The sequence below is a fragment of the Tinamus guttatus genome, unplaced genomic scaffold (genome assembly GCF_059628265.1).
Source record: "Tinamus guttatus ecotype Peru unplaced genomic scaffold, ASM5962826v1 Tinamus_guttatus_pri_ptg000858l, whole genome shotgun sequence".
NCBI classification, from domain to species: Eukaryota; Metazoa; Chordata; class Aves; order Tinamiformes; family Tinamidae; genus Tinamus; species Tinamus guttatus.
In genome coordinates this window covers 1-21,472 of record NW_028289392.1, presented here as the reverse complement: position 1 = coordinate 21,472, position 21,472 = coordinate 1, and the positions used below count along the sequence as shown (strand labels likewise).

The window sequence follows — 21,472 nt, the reverse complement described above, 5'->3', positions numbered from 1 at the left end:
ATAGTAATAATATTTGTTATCGAGTAGAAGGTAAAAAGGAATCTGTGTGTGAGGTTGCTTTCTTGTCTGTATTCCTTGAAAAATTTCAGATATTTTCTCCTAATTCTTGGATCTTTCTTTAATGCAATAAGCACAAATGTTGTCAGAAAAATAGTCATGCTGTTAGAGGTTTTCCCATTCTTTTCAGGTAGCTTTGGTTTGTGGGTGAGAAAGAGGCATGAGGCAAGATCTCCCAGAACTGTACCTATCTCTGCCAGTTTTTTCACATGGTGTGTGGATACATGCTAATTGGCAAATCTCAGTAGTTATGAAATCTGGTTATTAATGCTAGCATTGCAAGTAAGAGCAAATTTTACTATTTTATATGAAAATAAGCTTAAATGCTCGACTCTATACCTAAAATATAGAAGCAAGATTTAGTCACTTTTTTTCAAGATTAAAATAATGCACATACAAATAAATACCCATTTTAAAAACCCATCTAGAATGGTGCAGCTTCTATTTTTTACCACACATTTGATCAGTTATGTTTTTTTCACTGCAACACAGATGTATTAGGTATGGTTTTATATATAAGTGTGTGCATGTGTATTTTTGTTAATATTTGAGCAAATCTATGTTATTCTTGGGCATGAGAAGAACAGGAGATGCAACAAATTTATTTTGGAGTATTGTCGATGAGCATCGTCTTTCTCTGCATAATTTCGCTATGTGCCTTTCAATCAGAAACATTTTCTCGTCAGTACTAGTGTCCCATAAGCAAAGTAGTATTAAAGTTTGTTTATTATTACACTACCAGCATTTAACAAAGAAGAGGTATCTGATAGGACTTCAGAAGTGAGCTATTAATTTCATCCAAGTCACTTTTCTCTCACCTGCTGCTATTTGACATTCACTTAGTCCCCCTGGCCCTGCATTTCAGAAGGATATGGCTAAAGTATCCTTGCCGAATCCTGTTAGGAGATTGTCTTTGGTTTAGAGCAGTTTCTGCCTGCCATGCCATAGTGAGGAAACCTAAAGGAGAGTGCAGCACATTTTTTGACAGTTTCCAGCCTGCTAAGGAGCAAGGTCTTGGCCATACATAGGTCATTACAATAGGATACCAGACTGTCCTTTAATTAGTTTTATAGTGAATGTTATGCTCACTTTTTGCTACTAAGACTTTTATCCACAGCTCTCTCAATCTTCATCTTGGTCAATACATATTATTTCTGTGTTATGAATTCTTAGAAGATTGTCTGTGGAGCTTGGAAACATTCTGCCTAGTGTCTCTTGTAATTTACAGGATTTATTAAATTATTCCCCAAGAAATGTTAAAGGTCTTTCGATTGCTGTAACGTCCTTTCTGCTAGTTAGTTACCTTACAGTGGGTTTGAGCTTTTATATTTGTCTTTTATTCTCCAATATTTAGCTATTAAATTTTCAACATTTATTTAAATACACTTTTTTTCTGATATTTTTATTTTTCTAGGATCAGTCTAAACAGTGATAAAGGTGTTTCATCAAAACATTCTTGGGTGCTGTCAAAAATGGCATAAAGGCAGGGTTTAAAAAATAAAGGTAGAAATACTGTGTTTTTCACTATTGCTTAGCCTGACAGAACTTTCTTTTGTAATGATGTTGGGTCCATTTTTCGAATCGAAGGAGAAAGAGGCAAACACCATCGATATATTGTGCTTTTTAATGATAGGAGAAAGATAATAAGTATTACCAGCTAGCTGGGGCCCGGGCTTTCCCACGCAGGGGTCACACCACGGACCCCGACCGCTTCGGTCGTCCCTCATTTATACCGTTCTTACCCCAAAAATGTTCCCCCTCCCATTTTCCTGTTCTGCTTTCATGTCAATGTTATCTATCTTTTATTGCTGACTGGGACCTCTGGATAAGCAACCCCTCCATGCAGAACATCCTGACTTGCCATATATCAGGAGTCCTTGCAGATAGGTAACCCCTCCATGCAGAGCCACCTGTCTTGCCAATTATCAAGAGTCCTTGCACTTTGAGACTAAGTATTGACTAGCTTATTAGTACACTCTGCATTAACTATTTCATCCCTACATTCCCCCCTTTTTCTTTTGTTCATATTAGAGAATCCTTTCTCAATTCTTCTGAGTTTGTCGCATAAGCATTATATGCATAGAATTAACTCGATTTGTAGCTTTTTCCATAACCCCCATTACACATTTCCATATTATACAGATACATAGTAACAGCAATAACAGAATTACAAATATGCGCAATCCTTCTTTTATCAGTCCTGATATCCACCCAGGTAACCCTCCAAACAATGACTCTAGCCATCCGTCCATCAGTCCTTCTTCCCATGTTATCTTCTGAGTGTGTTCCTTGAGCCAGCACAATTGTTGGTGAATCGATTGGCTATGGTCAGACAGGTTAAAACAACAAAGTCCTTCAAACTCTTCACATCCATGCCCATGCGCGAGGAGCAAAAAGTCTATAGCCACCCTATCCTGTAGTAGTGCATGTTGCAGGCTGTTCTGATCGAGCAGGAGTTGTTCCAATACTTCGGTTGTCACATTTGCTTGCTTCTCACTCCAACAGGCTAACTTCGAAAGTTCCCTTAATGCATTTCCTGCTGCAGCTCCTGGTACAAAGATAGCTAAGGCCACCCGCGCGGTTACTGATATTAACTGTACATTATCATCACATTCGGTGCTAAACCAAGGGAACGCTTTTGCCTTCTTTGTTCCTGCTTCATAGTTAACAACTTAGCTCTAGACGGGGCTATCATTGCCAGTTGCCCTAAATAACACGGTCCCCCATAGGCATTCTTAGGTATTCCCTGCCACGCTCTATCCCCACAAATTAAAAACACTCCATCTGGCAAGGCCTTAGCAGTACCATTATTCCATAGTAAATCTGTACTCTTATGTACCTGTCCTGATGGATCCCCCCCATATGCTCCTAAGGGTAATCCCGCAGGGAACTGTTGTTGTAACCCGTCGACTGTCCCATTTATCCCACAGAATGTCCCATTTGCATATATGGGACCGCTACCACCTGGGCTGTTTCTCGCTTAGTGGGGAAGGCCTCTACCCACCCCAAGAATGTGTCTACTAATACCAATAAATATCTATACCCATATTTACCTGGTTTTATTTCCGTAAAATCTACTTCCCAATGCCTTCCAGGTTCATCACCTCTCTCCCTTATACCTTCATGCACCTTTCTGACCCTTGATGGCTTCATTTCCTGACACGCTTGACACCCTTCTATTATCTCTCTCAATATTTTCTTCTGATCTTGGAATCTCAACCCGAACTTTTCTATTAACAGTTCCATTTTTCTTTCCCCCAAGTGTGTGGTACTATACAACTGCTCCAGCACTTTGTTCTTCTGCAACTTTTTGTATCCATTCCCTCTCCTCCGGGGTGTATTCATCCTCCCCAATTTCCACATCTTCTCTTAACGTGTTGTGGGTCAGCGCTAGTACCTTTTGTATTTGTCCTTCTAACGCAGCTTGCCGGTCTGCACTATTTGCAGCTGCATTCCCTCTGCTTATGGCATCAGTTTTCTTCTGATGGCCTAAGGTATGCACAATTACCACTGCTTTAGGGTTTGTAAAGCTGATAATAAGTGCAAAACCTCTTCTTTGTTTCGGATCTCTTTTCCTGCAGAGGTGAGAAATCCCCTTTCTCTCTATATTACTCCGTGTATATGCACTGTCCCATATGCATAGCGACTATCTGTATAAATCGTCACTCGCTCTCCTTCTGCCATTTCTAATGCCTTAGCCAAGGCTATCAGTTCTGCTCTCTGAGCCGAAGTGCCGTCTGGTAAACGCTGGCTCCAAACTATTTCTCCTTTCTGATTTACCACTGCAACTCCTGCCCTTCTTTTTCCTTACTCGACCAAGCTACTTCCATCTGTAAACCACACTTTTCCTCCTTGCAGCGGCTCATCCTTCAAATCTTCCCGTACTGTCGTAGTTTCAGCTAACACCTCCTGACAATTATGCATAGGTGTTTCATACTCTGGGTTAGGTAGGAGAGTGGCTGGATTCAAAGTCATTGGGGACGCATACATAATTCTTCCTGGGTTTAAAAGCAAGGCTTGATAATGAGTCAGCCTAGCATTTGTTATCCATCTTTCAGGCGGCTGTTTGAGTAATGCCTCTACGTAATGAGGAGTCGTTACATACAGCTTTTGCCCAAACGTGAGTTTGTCTGCGTCCTTAACCATTAACGCCATGGCTGTAATAATTCTGAGACACGAGGGCCACCCTGTGGCGACTGGATCTAACTTTTTGGATACGTACGCCACTATCCTTTCCCAAGGGCCTTGATTCTGCGTTAACACTCCCTTAGCAATTCCCGCATTTTCGCTCACATATAAGTGAAAATCCTTGGCTGGGTCCAGGAGTACAAGTGCAGGGGCCTCTAGCAGGGTTAATCTCAGTTCCTCAAAAGATTTTCTCATAGCTTCTGTTCACTGCCAGTCCGGTTTCTCTCGACTCGCGTCATACAGAGGTTTCGCTTTTTCTGCGAACCCAGGTATCCACAAACGGCAGTATCCCACCGTCCCCAAAAATCCTCGAACCTCTCTTGGAGATTTGGGTTCCTGAATCCGAAGAACAATCTCTTTCATGGCATCAGTTAGCCGTCTCCTACCATCTTGTATCTTATATCCCAGATATGTTACTTCCGGATTCCATAGCTGAGGTTTCTTAGCACTTACTCGGTATCCTAGTTTATTTAATTCTTGCAACAACTTCCTCGTACCTTCCTCGCACTCCTCTCTCGTTCTTGCCGCTAGCAGCAGATCATCCACATACTGAAGCAATTTCACACTAGGATTCTGTCTCCTGAATTCACTCAGATCTTCCTGCAGTATTTCATTAAATAAAGTCAGTGAATTTTTGAACCCTTGTGGTAATCGGATCCAAGTTAACTGACCCTTGTATCCGCTCTCGGGATCTTCCCATTCAAAAGCAAACATTTCCTGGCTCTGTTCCGTCAGGGGGATGGTAAAAAATGCATCCTTTAAGTCTAAAACCGTATACCATCCCATATCTGGTGGCATTGTACTTAACAGAGTATATGGATTTGGGACCGTGGAATGCACACCGTGCACTCTTTTGTTAACTTCTCTCAAATCTTGAACTGGCCTGAAATCTCCTCTGGGCTTCTTTACTGGCAGCAGAGGAGTATTCCACGGAGATTTGCATTTACGCAGAATGCCAGCTTCCAGTAACCTTTTAATATGCTTTGCTATTCCTTGTTGAGCTTCAGGGGTCATTGGGTACTGTCTAGCCCTAATCGGGTGAGCTCCTGATTTCAATTCCACGACCAGAGGAATTTTCCCTTTAACTTTTCCTACTCCCGAATTCTCTGCCCATACTTCTGGGATTTCCCTCATCCATTTTTGAGTTTCTGGTCCAATTTCTTCCTTCCTCTCTTCATACAGTCTATATTTGTCCTCTAATCTAACGGTCAGGACCTGTATCGGTCGTCCTTCTCGGTCATTGATTTTTATTCCATCATCCTCAAAATATATCCTTACCCCTAGTTTAGTTAGGAGATCCCGGCCCATTAATGGTACCGGACTCTCCGGTATATACAAGAAAGAGTGCGTGATCTGTCTCTTAGCTACATCTACTTTCCTTTCTGATGTCCACCGATACACCTTACTCCCATTTACCCCTTGTACTCGAGTTTTCTTTGTCGATAGCTTCCCCGCTGCTTCATTTACCACCGAATATTCAGCCCCTGTGTCTACCAGGAATTTTACACGTTTCCCTTCCATTTCTAATTCTATCTAAGACTCGGGGAAGGGTTTCGAGTCCCGGCCCCTTCAGTCGCTATCTTCATTTGCCACCAGTACTCTAGGTGGCCCCCTTTCTCCTTTTTCCGGACACTCATTTTTCCAATGTCCTTTCTTTTTGCAAATTGCACATTGATCCTTTCCTAACCGTACTCCAACTCCTCTGGGGGGTGACGGTCCCCTGTTTGCCTCCCTGACTTTTCTCCTGCTTCAAAATTCTCCTAGCCATTTCCCTTTGATTTCTCCAACTTTCTTTTGCCTGGTATTCCCGATCTTCCCTTCTCATTCTTTCCTGTTTTTCTTCTGGAGTCTCCCTGTTGTTATATACCTTTTCTGCTACCTTTAAAAGATCCTGTAAAGTTTGCTCCCCCAACCTATCAATCTTTTGCAATTTCTTTCTTATATCCGGGGCAGCTTGATTTACAAATGCCAAGATGACAGCTGCCCGATTCTCTTCCTTCATAGGATCTAAAGGAGTGAATTGTCTAAACGCCTCTAATATTCTTTCTAAGAAAGCGGCAGGGTTTTCCTCGGCTTCCTGCCTGACAGCATTTACTTTAGCTAAGTTAGTAGGTTTACGCGCCGCCGCCCGCAACCCTGCCATCAACGTTTGCCGGTATGTTCGGAGACACTCCCTACCTTCAGGTTGTTCAAAATCCCACAGTGGTCTTGCCAATGGGAATCCTTTCATCGATAAGGTTCTGCTGCACGGTGGGTCTCCCGTCCTCTCCTGGCACCAACTTTCGTGCCTCGGTCAGGATCCTCTCACGCTCTTCGGTCATAAACAACACTTTTAAAAGCTGCTGACAGTCATCCCAGGTAGGGTTATGTGTAAACAAGATGGATTCTAATAAATCAATCAACGCTCCCGGCTTCTCGGAAAAAGAGGGGTTTTGACTTTTCGAATTATACAAGTCACTAGAAGAGAATGGCCAGTATTGATACGTACGCTGTCCCTGAGGTCCTGTTGTTCCAATTGCTCTAACTGGGAAAGCTTGAGAGGTGCGTGACACACCTCCCTCGTCTCCCCTTTGGTGAGATCGAGTCCCAAACGCTGGGCCCCTGTCTTCCCCTCCCTCCCTCCTTTGATCACTACTACTCACCTCCCTTCGTGCCTCAGGCGGAGGTGCGTAAGGGGGGGGGATTATGCCTGCTTTCTTCATCCAATATTTCTGGATATAAAGTTGAATCTGATAATACCGCCTTTTTCCCTTCCTGTTTCATTAAGTAAATATCAACCTTTTCGTTCTTTCCATTCCCCCCCACAAAAGGTTTCAGCCATGGAGGTGGATGTAAAACCAAATCCTCCCAGGTGATTATATATGGAAATTGATCTGGGTGTCCTTCCGACCCAGGTCTCATTATTACCTCTTTTACTTTCCTTACCAATTCTAAATCTAAACTTCCCTCTCTCGGCCAGCCTACGTCAAAACTTGGCCACTCACTTTTACAAAATATCTCCCATCGGTTTTTATACACTTCTACAGATAAATCATGTGCCCGATGCTTAACATATCCAAAATGATTTAACATAAATGGCAAAGGGGTGGATTTCCCTTGTCCCATTGTATCAAGCTCGTCGCTTAAAACCAAAATTAATACAACTGCCAGTAAACCAGTAAGGGCGATTATTAACAGAATTCGCCCTTCCCAAACCTGTCTCCCTTCGTCAAGGAGAAACGGTATACCCAACCAACCACCCTTCCTTTTCCTGGGAGTCTGAGGGACGTCTCCTTCGGACTCCAGCCGACTATCCTTCGGTGCGTCCACCTGGATTTCTGTCAGCTCACCCCCTGAGGCCTCCCTTGACTTATTATCTTTCTCTATTTCTTCTTTCTTTCTCGTATTCGAATCCCGGATGAGCCCCCAAATGTTGGGTCCATTTTTCGAATTGACAGAGAAAGAGGTAAACACCATCGATATATTGTGCTTTTTAATGATAGGAGAAAGATAATAAGTATTACCAGCTAGCTGGGGCCCGGGCTTTCCCACGCAGGGGTCACACCACGGACCCCGACCGCTTTGGTCATCCCTCTTTTATACCGTTCTTACCCCAAAAATGTTCTCCCTCCCGTTTTCTTGTTCTGCTTTCATGTCAATGTTATCTATCTTTTATTGCTGACTGGGACCTCTGGATAAGCAACCCCTCCATGCAGAACATCCTGACTTGCCATATATCAGGCAGGAGAGGCGGGAGCTGCAGCCACACGGCCAGCGCGTGACCAGGCAGCTCATTGGGCGGCCTCGGCGCGTGGTTGGTGCGTGATCACCTGCCTGATTGGCTGATTGGGTTGCTGGGCTCCGTGTGCTGCCCGGGCAGGGCAGGGGCCGCTCCGGGATCGGAAACTATATAAGTTGTGTTTAATCCTAAATAAAGGTCTTTGGCTCACCATCACAGAGACCCTGCTTCTCAATATGCCTGTATTTCCCTTTTTCCTTTGGCTGAAAATTAAGCCAAGTTTTTAGTGTATGAAGAGAATCCTTAACGATGGGTATTGTGGCATTTTGTTGTTGTGTCATCTTGGTGAGCCTGGTCTGGAATATGCTTGATGAGGAACACGGGATGGATCACTGCAAAGTAGGGTCGCTGGGGCAGATTTTGGCTAATATGATATTAGTGCTTATTGGGGTAGTTGCTTAAGTTTATGGAAGTGGCAGGGGTGCTTTGGCTGTTGCAAGAAGCAGGTCAAATACCTAGTCAGCTTTTTGTCACTATGCCACATACCATGTTTTCTGAGAGTCATAGAGAATCAGGAGACCCCAAAGGGGCTGCAATAGCTTCTTTCTCTACAGGGAATAGTTTATTAGGTGTTAGTATGACATTGCCGTAGCTTTAGTTCTAGGCCATTGTTATTAACGGGCTCTGATATTAGCCATGCAACAAAGACTTACGCTGTTTGAGCGTTAATGTGGTGAGTTATTGGTGCCAGGAAAGGGAAGAAAGGTAAAGGGCCCCAAATGATTCCTCCTCTTCTTTTCTTTTCCTTTTTTTTTTTTTTTGATCTAACATAAGGCAGGCCTTACGAAACAAACTCTCTGATTGATTGTTGTTTCATCTGCAAAAAAATGTGCCTTTTCCAATGCTTTTTCCATTAATATACTGATTTCCAGAGGAAAATATGAACTGTAGTGGAGAAATGAGAAACTGATGTTAGTGTCTAGTTGTTCCAAATAACATTTTTTATTCTTGTCAGAAAATAGTGGTTTAGGGTGGGATAGATAGTTTTCCTGTGGTTTTGCTGAAGAGTGCAGGTTACAATCTGATTTCCTGAAAGCAGCAGGGCTTATAAAATGAAGACTCAATTTGGCTCTGTCTGAAAGGCTTTGCATATACCTTCTACAATCCCATCCTGCAAGACAGGCTTATGATTTTTCTGTTTTGTTAAATATAGTTTCTATTTATAAGAATTCAGAGGAAAGTTATATATTGCTTAATGCCAGTCTCAATGTTATTTAACCATTTCAGGCTTAATCTGGAAGGCTTATTTTCTTTGAAAAATTCTAAATACCAGAAACAAAAACATGAACACAAAAATATTTTTCTTCCTCAATTCAGCATTTCAAAATTTAAAGTTTTTTTGTGCATTCCCTGGCTGTGAAATGGCCTCTGATTATTGATTACTTGAAATACGCAGTTCGCTAAGGAAAATATTTTTGAAGATAAGAGATGTTTTCTATGTAAACTTTTTATTTGAGAGAAAAGTATCTTTTAACTGGAGAAAAATGAGTTTTAATTAGTTTATTTTCCAATGCCAAATTAGAATTGGGAAATGTTATTTGGAAACTGGAGAATAAACAGGATATAACCGTATGTAAAGTATTTACTTGACTTTTCCAAGCAACATATTGTACTGTTTTTAAAAAAGAGTAAAAGGATAGAAACTGTAAGCCTCAATTCAGGAAATAAGCGTAAGAAATGGTTAATCTTGTAGTGGGTGTTTTCCCCTAATTTGGGCAAAATCTGTCTTAGAGTCACATCTAATACAATTTTAGTATGACCAGAAAATTATACTGAGGAGGCATAATAAAGTTTTAAGCTTAAAGTTTTTAAAGTCTCACAGAGCAGGATACACGGAGAAGACTTGTGTGGTTTCTGAAGGAACTTGTTTGCTTTTAGACCAGCCAAGTTCAGGGAAATTCTTGGAAAATGTGTGGGACTGGAATGTGGATGCTTTCTTCCTTTGGGGATGACGGTTGTGTTTGTAGGACTTGATGGTGAAGAAAAATTGCTGGGGATGATTTTGGGCGGTTGGGACTAAGTAAAGGATCTGAATGGGCACGTGACTGGTGGTGCAGTGGGCACAGTGTTGACGGGTTTACACTTGGGCTCGATCTTGAAGGTCTTCTCCTCCCATAATGTTTCTGTGACTTCTTCAGGCCTCTGAAGGTGCCTGTAATAACACGTACTACAGCTCCTGCTAATCCCTGCAAGGGCTGGCCACAGTGCGTGCTCATCCCATTCCCCCCCGCCCCTGCCTCCCCAAGTGCCCTAATCACCCCATCTGTAACTTTAAAATATCAATTTAGATCGTGTAATTTCAGACTCTACCACATCTGCTTGTTCTCCCCGTGTGATGCCTGGCTTCCCCTATGGTACCCGGCTGGAAGAGGCACCTAGTGCAGTAGGGCCCACCCCCTGCCACGTGAGCCTGGGGTAGCTTGTACTTTGGAAACAGCTCTGTCCTATCACTTGAGGAGCTGTTACAGTCCTGGGTTGTAATCCAGAGCTGAACGGCACTTGTTGCTGTTCAAACAGCGTGGCGACCTGGTTCAGGAACGGCACAGCGACCACCCCCAGGCCGCTCGGGCCATCAGCTCGCTGACACCAATGTGGTAGACGGCAAATGGCATTTATTGATAGTTACACGGTGTTATATAGCTAAGGTTTACAACGTCACATCCGTCTGCTTACATCATAAACTAAACACAATAGTGTTTAGTTTATGATGTAAGGCTATTAGGGGCCCTATCTTTCCGTACAGCGCGATATCTTCCGGCCGCCGGACCCTAACTATCTGCAACATTTCCCCCCTCCCTATGCATAACAAAACTAGCTAAAATGCAACTATCCCATTCTTATTTATTCTTATCTTATTCTAATTATTCTTATTACTATCTTATTGTTATCTTATTCTAATTACTTTTTCTTATTATTATCTTACTCTTACTTATTGTTATTATTACCTTATTCTTATTACTTACTCTTATTATTATATTACTCTTACTTATTCTTATTATTATATTATTCTATTCTTATAGCTTATAACAATCTTAAAATTATATATCATAAACTTGACATAAAAACATAAGGCACAAAGAAGAAGGCATGAAGAAGGTAGGGGATAACAGGTAATACCGCGGTATAGGAATGGGGTGTACCTTGGGATAACTTGGGGATAATACTGAGTGGATATATTCTTAAAGCCGTTGTTGGCGTTCCACTAACATGATGTTAACCTTCTCTAGCCGACTCTTGACAAACGGCATGAGCTTATTCAACATACAGGGTCCAAAAATCAGTGTCATGATCATTGCTATCGGCCCTATCAAGGTGGATATCAGGGTGGTTAACCACGGCGAACCTGTGAACCAATTTTCGTACCAGTTGCGTTTGGAATAGGGTTCAATGGGTGCTGTTTGGCAAGGTGTGGCACTGAAAATTGGTGACCCTGTAGTTATTTTTGTACTAATTACTCGAGATTGTTCCATCTGTTCAAGTTGCCCAGCCAGCCTAGCAGCAGGTTTTTTTTTTTTTGAAACATCATGCAAGGGCAGAGCCATTGCTACCTATTCTTCCAGTTTGGGGTGATGTCTGAAGGTGCAAAGCCTGTCAATGGGAATCAGAACCAAGTTCTGCAGTGTCCATCTCCAGAAGCCATACTGTTTCTGTTGTCTCTTTCATTCGTTTAGCTAAGTCTAATAAAGGTACAGGTTTTCACTCCCATGTTGCTCTCTGGCAGCCAAACGTGAAGCCCAAGCATTCTGTAGCTTGCTTTTTTGCAAACTAAGCCAAAAAAGCTGCTCACCATCATCTATCAGCAGTTCTGGTCAACTGGGGAGGTCTCAGATGAGGGGGAACTACAGGCCTGTCAGTATTGGTTGATACTGACCAAGGTCAGTAGGTCAGTTTTGGGGAGTTATGGAGGGCGATCGCACAGCGTGTGTGCGACAACCAGGGCATCAGGCCCAGCCAATGCAGGTTCATGAAAGGAAGGTCCTGCCTGACCAACCTGATCTCCTTCTATGACCAGGTGACCTGCCTAGCGGATGAAGGAAAGGCTGTGGATGTGGTCTTAGACTTTAGTTAGGCCTTTGACATTGTCTCCCACTGCATCTTCCTGGAGAAGCTGGCAGCTCATGGCTTACACAGGTGGACTCTTCCACTGGGGGAAGAACCAGCTGGATGGCCAGGCCCAGAGAGTGGTGGTGAATGGAGTTAAATCCAGCTGGTGACCAGTCACTAGGGGTGTGCCCCAGGGGTGTCAGTGTTGGGGCTGGTCCTCTTTAATATCTTTATGGACGATCTGGATGAGGGGATTGAGTGCAGCCTCAGCAAGTTTGCAGGCGATACCAAGCTGGGAGGAAGAGCAGATCTGCTTGAGGATAGGAAAGCTCTGCAGAAGGTCGTGACAGGCTGGATCTGTCAGAGATTGCAGCTGGTCTGTGAAATCCCTGGCTCCCTTAGCAGAGAATGTTAACCTTGAAAAGATTAGAGTGTATCCATGAGATAGGGAGTTCACACGGAGACAGCAGAAAGTTATTAACAAGTTTAAGGAGGTTTGGCCACGGAGCAGAAACTGGCCAAGCTAAGAATCATCCAATCATAACTCTGTTACTAGCTACTGTCCTTTGTAGTCCTCACCAATAAGCAGCAGCCACGATGAGGAGAGCTCGGTATAAATAATGTACCTAAAAAACAATAAAGCGTAGCTTGCGTTGCATCTACCCCAGTTGTTTGTGTTTTTGGCCACCACGACTGCGACAACTGGTGACCCCGACGTGATAATAAGAAGTGGACTGCCTGGTGACTGGCGGTGGTGGCGGAGCCCGGTGGAACTTGAGAGCAGCAGGGAAGCTGCCTGGTCCGGACCTGTGATTTGACTCCTTGTGAAGGTGAGCCGCCGGGAACGGGACTGACACCTCTCGAAGGTGGGCTGCAGAGAGCGGAAATACACAGACATGGGGCAAAACCTGACAAAGCAGGAAGCCCTAGTTTTATCTACATGGAAGGCCTTACTTGCTCAGAGAGGTATTAAAGTTACCGACTATGCGTTACGCCGCCTGTTGCTCTGGTGCCCAGGACCACTCCACTCCAACCACTCCAGCTGTTGCATTTAGTGTGAGCGCTTGGCAGAAGGTCGGTGATAAGCTGTGGGATGCCCTTTCTAGAGGCTCTAAAGAGGTAGAGGGTTTACCTACTACTTGGTGACTGCTGCAGAAGACTTCGGAGGATTGGAAAGCGGAGCACGACCAGGAGAGCATTCCGGTGATGCCGGAAAGTACCCCTCTGTTGGGGGAAGACAGAGAGGACCAGGAGAAGCATCCTTCTCCTATAGAGTCTGTTATGGAGCAAATGGACGTTTTGCAGTGCTCCACGGGTGCCTCTGGGTCGTTGAAACATGAAACCAACTCGAGTCATAAGTACCCCTCACCTGATGAGCTGGTTAAGATGCGGCGACGGGGGGGGGGGGGGGGGAAGTCTCCCAGTGAGTTTTTTGCCCCCCCCTCTATAAGACACCTGTGCAACAGTTGGCTGAGTGGGAGGCTTTAAATAAACCTGTGCTTCCCTCTGTTCCTCCTGGGGAGAGAGAGAAGGAAAATGATGAAGAAATCCGCAGTAAAAAACGTTTCCCACCCCCCCTCCCCCAAGACTCCTCGGATGAGGAGGAGGCGGCGGTTTCTGCTGTTCATCCTTCTGTGAAAGAGACTATAGGGAGTTCTCAATGTCGGACCTTGAGATTAGCAGCTGAACCCTGGACTCTCCCCCCCGCCACGGTGACTGTGTTGCCGCGACAGCCTGGCAAATTCTGGGATCAGGTTAGAAAAAAGGCAGCCGAAATGGGGCAATGGGATTTGTTAGATAAGATCGGTTGCCCCTCAGAGGCCTCCACTCAAGTTGTCGGCTGTGGTTTGGGAGCTTTTCCTGTGTTTAAGGCGGCCCCCAACTCTGGAAGAAGGGATGAACACAGCACGATTGCCTGGAAAGTAGTGCAAGACCTGCAGACATTGACATCAAAATATGGTATTAACTCTCCAGAGGTAATGCGGCTGATCCGAATTATTAATGCGGATCTTTTAGCCCCCGTATGATATATCCCATCTTGCTCAGATTCTGTTCCAGCCTGTAGAGAATCAAGTGTTTATGGCACACTGGAGGAGATTAGCTGAGCGGGCTGCACTAGATAACATGAGATTGCCGCAAGGAGATCTGCGGCAGGGAGTTGGGGTTGATGCTTTGATGGGAACGGGTCTTTTTGCTAACCCTGATCTTCAGGCTCAGTGGGACCCTAGTATTCTTGAACAGGCGCAACGTTTAGGTATGTCAGCTCTGATACGAACTATGGAGCTGGCCTCGCCCCGTCCTAAATATACAACAATCAAGCAAAGGGTTAAACAGCCGTTCTTACAATTTGTTGAACGGATTGCTATATCATTAGAAAAACAAGTAGAGGATGATGACTTGAGAGAGAGACTGTGCACTCAGCTAGCTAATGCTAATGAAGATTGTCAGAAAATAATTGAAGCAATGCCAGGGAACCCAACTATTCCTGATATGGTAACAGCTTGCTCAAGAGTGGGAACAATAACGCATAAAATGACTGCTCTAGCTGCAGTTCTTCATCCCAATCCCAAGTGCTTTGGGTGCAATCAGGAGGGGCATATCAAGGCTGCTTGCCCGTTTCAGAGTGCAGCTGCTAAACGAAAAGGCAAAGCGGCAGGGCATTTTGCCAAGCCTGTGTGTCGAGGGTCACTCTTGCGCCAAGTGCCAGGGCCCTCTCCACAAGCCAGAGCAAACAACACCTCCACACAAAGTGAGGTCAACTCCGCCCTGCTGTTGTCTGTAGCAGGGCTTAATACCAGTGCAGGTGGGCATGTGCTGAGGAGCAGCACTCGTTGGCTACAGGCTCCCAGCTGATTGGTTCTCCTCCAGGTGTTCGGTTGCTAGGCGTCGGTCCAGTTCCCCACAAACTCCACTTTCCTATATATTCTTACTAAGGCCCCAACACCTGTGGACAATACTTGTAATCGATGCAGCAGGATAGGGCATTTTGCCAGACACTGTCAATCTAAATTCCATATTAATGGCTATTCTTTGACGGGAAACGAGGAAACAAGCGCGGGGAGGCGCGCGAGGACACAAGTACCTCGCACAGCGATTCCATGCATGGGAGCACCTCCGATGGCTTATCCCTCTGCGACCGTCTCACAGGGAAAACCCGTGGATCAGCAGGCATGGATGTATCCACAGTAACTCTGTCAACTACGGATATTGTTAAAGTGCCTCTGGATGCAAAGGGTCCTATAGGTCAAGGACTCAGTGCATTATTAATTGGATGGGCTAGCAGTATTTTGAGTGGATTAATTGTTCATGGTGTTATTGATTGTCATAGGTGTTATTGATTTGGATTATACTGGGCAAATTTGTGCTATGATGTCTACTCCCTATCCCCCAGTAACCATTCCCAAAGGTACCTGTGTCGCTCAACTTGTGCCTTTTCCGAGTTGTGTTCCTCACGCAGAACTTAAGGAACAACGAGAGGGAGGCTTTGGTTCTATGAGTCCACCTCAAGTTTTCTGGTCGCAAACTGTATCAGCGTAGAGGCCACAAATGACGTGTACCGTCTCCAACAGAGGCTATTCTCCATCAGCGCTGAAGATTACGGGTTTGTTGGACACTGGGGCTGATGTGACTATTGTCTCTCAACATTCCTGGCCGTCATCTTGGCCCATTACGAACACTGGGATGGGTGTAGTAGGGCTGGGGGGATCCACTCAGGAGGGCGTGTCTCTTCTACCTGCGCTGATCACCAATCCTGACAGGCAAGCAGCAACGATCAAACCATACATAACCTCTGCACCCCTGAACTTGTGGGGAAGAGATTATTTAGGACAATGGGGGGTTAGGATTACGACGGATTTTTGACGGGGGCCACTGCGTTGCAGGGTGTTCGTCGACCCACACTTGCTTTAACCTGGTTAACTGACAGGCCTGTGTGGGTGGATCAGTGGCCCCTAGCAGAGGAAAAGTTGCAAGCCCTGCAAGAATTGGTGTCAGAACAGCTTGTGACTGGGCACATTGAACCCTCTCACAGTCCTTGGAATACCCCTGTATTTGTGATTAAGAAGAAATCTGGCAAATGGTGACTTTTACATGACCTACGACAGGTAAATGCTGCCATGGCCACCATGGGAGCTTTACAGCCCGGCCTTCCTGCACCCTCAATGATCCCTATGGACTGGAATATTGTGGTAATAGACCTGAAGGACTGTTTCTTTACCATTCCATTAGCATCCCAGGATAGGGAAAAATTTTGCTTTTACTGTATTACCTATAAACCATTCTGAGCCAGCCAAAAGATATCAATGGAAGGTGTTACCTCAAGGTATGAAAAATTCACCAACAATTTGCCAATGGTTTGTTGCTCAAGCTTTATCTCCTGTTTGGGAGCGATTTCCAGACTGTTATTGTTACCATTACATGGATGACATTTTGCTTGCAGCCCAGAAAAGGGAGCAGCTGAACGATCTAGAAAAAGTAGCTAGACAATCCTTACAGGATTTTGGCTTGGTTATAGCACCAGAGAAGGTGCAAAAGACTGAGCCCTGGAAATATTTAGGGCTTACAGTCACTGCCCGGCGAGTGACGCCCCAACCCATCAAACTTAGTGTTAACATTCAAACACTTATGTCCAAAAATTGATGAGGTCGCTGAATTGGATTAGACCCTCTCTCGGTCTCACAAATTCCCAGCTGCAGCCCTTATTGGAACTGCTCAAGCATTCTGTTAACCCCTCTGAACCTAGGACTTTGAGTCCTGCAGCAGTTCAAACAATCCAGCAGGTGGAGTCGTTATTACAAACTAAGTTTGTATCCCGCGTTGACCCATTACAGATAGTTCAGTTGTTTGTCCTCATTGATCAGAGAACTCCTTTCGGCGCCTTGGTGCAATGGAAGCCTGAATGGACAGATCCTTTACATATTCTGGAATGGCTGGTTTTACCTTTTCGACCTCGAAAGACTGCACCAGGATTGTTTGAACTTCTAGCAGACCTTATTATGAGGGCTCGTAAAATATGTGTGGAACTGACAGGAAGGGATCCGTATCGCATTGTTGTCCCTATACAAATGTGGTATTTTGAATGGTGCTTAGCCAACAACTATGAAGTTCAAGCAGCTATGGCTGATTTTCATGGGCAGATCTCTTATCATTTGCACTCACATCTGCTTATTAAACTTTTTCAGGAAATTACGGTTGATCAAAAGCACTTGAGCCAAATGGGGCCGGTTGATGGACTCACTGCCTTTACAGATGGATCTGGAAAGACTGGTAAAGCTGCTGTGGTATGGTACGACAACCGAGAATGGCATGACAAGGTATTTTTACAAGAGGGATCACCTCAAATAGTGGAGCTGCGAGCTATGGCCGTAGCTTTTCAAATGTTTCCCCAACCTGTGAATATTGTTACGGACTCTGCTTATGTTGCCAATCTAGTTGCACGGCTAGATAAGATGGTTCTGTCTTTTATTGAGCAACGTCCATTGTTTTCAGTACTCTTGGACCTATGGTCTGCAATATAACAGAGAACTGAACCCTATTTTATACTACATATTCACAGTCATGCTGCATTACCTGGCTTCTTTGCTGAGGGTAATGCTAGGGCTGATGCCCTTGTGTCTGCTGTGGCCTTGGGTCCGCTCCCTAACAAACACCAGCAGGCTTTATTATCTCATTGTTTATTTCACCAGGGCAGCTCGGCGCTGAGTCGACAATTTGGCTTGACACAATCCGCGGCACGATCCATAGTTGCTGCCTGCCCTGATTGTCAAGGACAGCAGATGCCTGTTCTTTATGGAGTTAACCCGAGAGGCCTATAAGCGTTACAATTGTGGCAAACGGATGTCACCCATATCTCTGAATTTGGGCGGCTTCGGTTTGTCCATGTTTCTGTTGATACATTTTCACACGCTGCTTGTGCTACAGCCCAAGCAGGGGAGAAATCTTTACACGTAATTCACCATTTTCAACGTGCCTTTGCAACTCTCGGCATTCCTCAAACAGTAAAAACTGACAATGGTCCTGCCTATGTGGGTGGTGGAGGAATACGCTGAGTTAAGACATCTCAATATGAGTGATAAGCAGTATTCACTTTATTGCCCGAGACAGCGCACATTTATACAGTTACAGCTTGAGCATGCCAATGTGTCAGTCGGTAATTGGTTGCTAGCGGTATTTGATTGTTTGTTAGAAAGATTACTTCAGTACGGCCAGCCCAGATTACGGTCGGTAAGCAACGCAGCTTCTTCATTCTTCCTGCCTTATCCCCTCAAAGTTGTTTACGAAACTAGCCAAGGACAGAGTGTCCTTGCCTTATCAGCACGTCGACAGCACTTTTCTCCTGAGGCCTAATCTCCCAGAAGGCCCTGCTTGCTCAGTTGCAGGCCTGAACCAAAGTCAGTGGATCCATACTCATGTCCACGCTCTCGTAGCCAATCCCCAACATGCCTATGTTTCCAGAAAGGCGCAGAGTTTTCTAAATCAATGGGGTGTTTACCACATAACTGGGATTCCCCATTCCCCTACAGGCCAAGCCATCACTGAAAAGGGGGAAAACGAAAAGGGGGAATGCAGGGGGAGTCCCCACAGGCAAGACTAGATAAAGCTGTATATGTGCTTAACTTTCTTTCCTTCCCTAACAAGTCTACTCTATCGCCCATTTTTTTCGCATTTTTCCTCTTTGACTACAACAGAAAAGGTACCACAGTGGGTACCGGTGCAAGTTCGTGATCTGGTTACTGGCCAATGGTCTGGGCCACATGAGCTCATAACTTGGGGAAGGGGATATTCTTGTGTCTCCCCAGAGAGTGGACCGCGGTAGGTTCCAGCACGGTGTGTGCGACCTGCGTTGCAGTCGCTGCCGTCCTCATCCTCAGAAGTTATGGAGGAGGAGATTGGCCTCCAGCCCCTCTCCAAAGAACTGGCAGCAACATCTGGATAACCTTAGCCAACGTCATCAATCAATCAAAGCACTGTATGCCTGGCTACCAGCGATCCCCGAAATCCCTTTTCTACGTGTCTGTTGGGAGTTCCAATGGAGAAGCCGATTGGTGGCGAGTATCTGCACGAGCCGAATACAAGGGCTTCAACTGCTGCCTAATATGCTGGCAATGGATCAATGAGACCAGAGACCCAGACTCGGGGCGAGGGTAAAGACTACAGTTGCTCTAACTGACGGAGTACGCAAGTTGCAAGTGGATGATGGATGGGAGTGGTTAAATAAGTTGTTTGGCAACCGGGGTTTGTCTGGGTGGTTACTATCTCTAGTGAAAACAGGTTTGCTGATTTTGGTAATTATTGTAATTGTGTTATTAATGGTACCTTGTTTGATCGTTCTGCTGCAAAGGGCCCTGCAGTAAACCGTTAGTGCCATTTTTGTAGCACAAATACAAAAAGGGGGAATTGTCAGGGATTGCAGCTGGTCTGTGAAATCCCTGGCTCCCTTAGCAGAGAATGTTAACCTTGAAAAGATTAGAGTGTATCTATGAGATAGGGAGTTCACACGGAGACAGCAGAAAGTTATTAACAAGTTTAAGGAGGTGTGGCCACGGAGCAGAAACTGGCCAAGCTAAGAATCATCCAATCATAACTCTGTCACTAGCTCCTGTCCTTTGTAGTCCTCACCAATAAGCAGCAGCCACGACGAGGAGAGCTCGGTATAAATAATGTACTAGGAGAACAATAAAGCATAGTTTGCGTTGCATCTACCCCAGTTGTTTGTGTTTTTGGCTGCCACGACTGCAACATGGATCGACGGGCCGAGGCCGAGTGTATGAGGTTCAACAAGACCAAGTGCCAGGTCCTGCACTTTGGTCACAACAACCCCACGCAGCGCTACAGACTTGGGGCAGAGCGGCTGGAGAGCTGTGGGGCAGAGAAGGATCTGGGGGTGCTGGTCAACAGCTGGCTGAATGTGAGACAGCAGTGTGCCCAGGTGGCCAAGAAGGCCAACGGCCTCCTGGCTTGTATCGGGAACAGTGCAGCCAGCAGGACTAGGGAAGTAATGATATAGTGCCCTGTAGTCGGTGCTGGTGAGGCTGCACCTTGAATATTGGGTTCAGTTTTGGGCCCCTCAATATAAGAAAGATGGAGATGCTGGAATCTTAGCCCAAAGAAGGGCAATGATGCTGGAATCTTAGCCCAAAGAAGGGCAATGAGGCTGGTGAAAGGGCTGGAGCACAGACCTTGTGAGGAGCGGCTGAGAGCTGGGGTTATTCAGCCTGGAGAAGAGGAGGCTCAGAGGAGACCTTATTGCTCTCTACAACTACCTGAAAGGAGGTAGAGGCTGGTCTTTTCTCCAGAATAACTAGCGATAGGACAAGAGGAAATGGCCTCAGGTTGCACCAGGGGAGGATCAGGTTAGACATTAGGAGGAATTTCTACATGGAAGGAGGAAATGTGAGGATGTTGATGAGGTCTTCTATAGTCAGCTGGATGTTGCGTCATGGTCACAGGCCCTGGTTCTCATGGGGGACTTCAACTACCCTGACATCAACTGGGAGGACAACACAGCCAGGCACATACAGTCCTGGAGGTTCCTGCAGGGCATTGATGATAACTTTCTGACAAAGGTTATGGAGGAGCCAACGAGGAGAGGTGGGCTACTGGACCTCGTGCTAACAAATAGAGAGGGACTTGTAGGAGATGTGAAGGTGGGGGGTAGCCTCGGCTGCAGTGACCATGAGTTGGTGGAGATCAGGATCCAACAAGGAGGAGGCAGGGCTGTAAGTAGCCTTGCAATCATGGACTTCAGGAGGGCCAACTTTAGCCTCTTCAGAGACCTCCTCGGAAGAATCCCATGGGCTAGAGCTCTAGAAGGTGGGGGGGCCCAAGAGAGCTGGTTAGTGTTCAAGTGGCACTTCCTCCACGCCCAGCAACAGTGCATCCCTGTGTGTAGGAAGGCAGGCAGAGGAGGCAGGAGACCTGCGTGGATGAGCAACGAGCTTGTGGCAATGCTCAAGCAGAAGAAGGTGGTATATAGAATGTGGAAAAAAGGACAGGCCCCCTGGGAGAAATACAGGAACATTGTCAGGGAATGCAGAGATGCGACAAGGAAAGCTAAGGCACGTCTGGAACGCAATCTGGCAAGGGACGTTAAAAATAACAAGAAAAACTTCTTCAAATATATTAACAGCAAAAGGAAGATCAGGGAAAATGTGGGTCTGCTGGTGAACGGGGTGGGTACCCTGGTTACTCATAGAAAAAGCAGAATTGCTGAATGCCGCCTTTGCTTCGGTGTTTACCAAGGGCAGCCCTTTAGAGTTCCAGGCCCTAGGGACAAGAGAAGAAGCCTGGAGAGAGGAAGACTTGCCCTGGGTAGAGGAAGATTGGGTCAGAGAACACCTAAGGAAACTCGATACCCACAAATCCATGGGCCCCGATGGGATGCACCCCATAGTTCTGCATGAGCTG

General features: G+C 45.4%; 2 protein-coding genes across 2 annotated transcripts; one reads left to right on the top strand and one right to left on the bottom strand.

The window, feature by feature from the left end:
• Positions 1 to 2,099: 2,099 nt before the first annotated feature.
• On the bottom strand, positions 2,100 to 6,566 carry LOC148591347 (uncharacterized). Its single transcript, XM_088537720.1, has 3 exons — positions 6,458 to 6,566; positions 3,349 to 3,546; positions 2,100 to 2,710 (listed from the first exon to the last, which is right to left on the bottom strand). Exons 1-3 carry the CDS (start codon positions 6,564 to 6,566, stop codon positions 2,100 to 2,102), a joined length of 918 nt encoding a protein of 305 aa, XP_088393846.1.
• A 6,485-nt stretch (positions 6,567 to 13,051) lies between these two features.
• LOC148591346 (uncharacterized) lies at positions 13,052 to 15,604 on the top strand. Its single transcript, XM_088537719.1, is given in 4 exon segments — positions 13,052 to 13,186; positions 13,519 to 14,085; positions 14,087 to 14,711; positions 15,396 to 15,604. Coding segments are annotated over 4 exon segments (1,536 nt in total).
• The last annotated feature ends 5,868 nt before the right edge of the window (positions 15,605 to 21,472 follow it).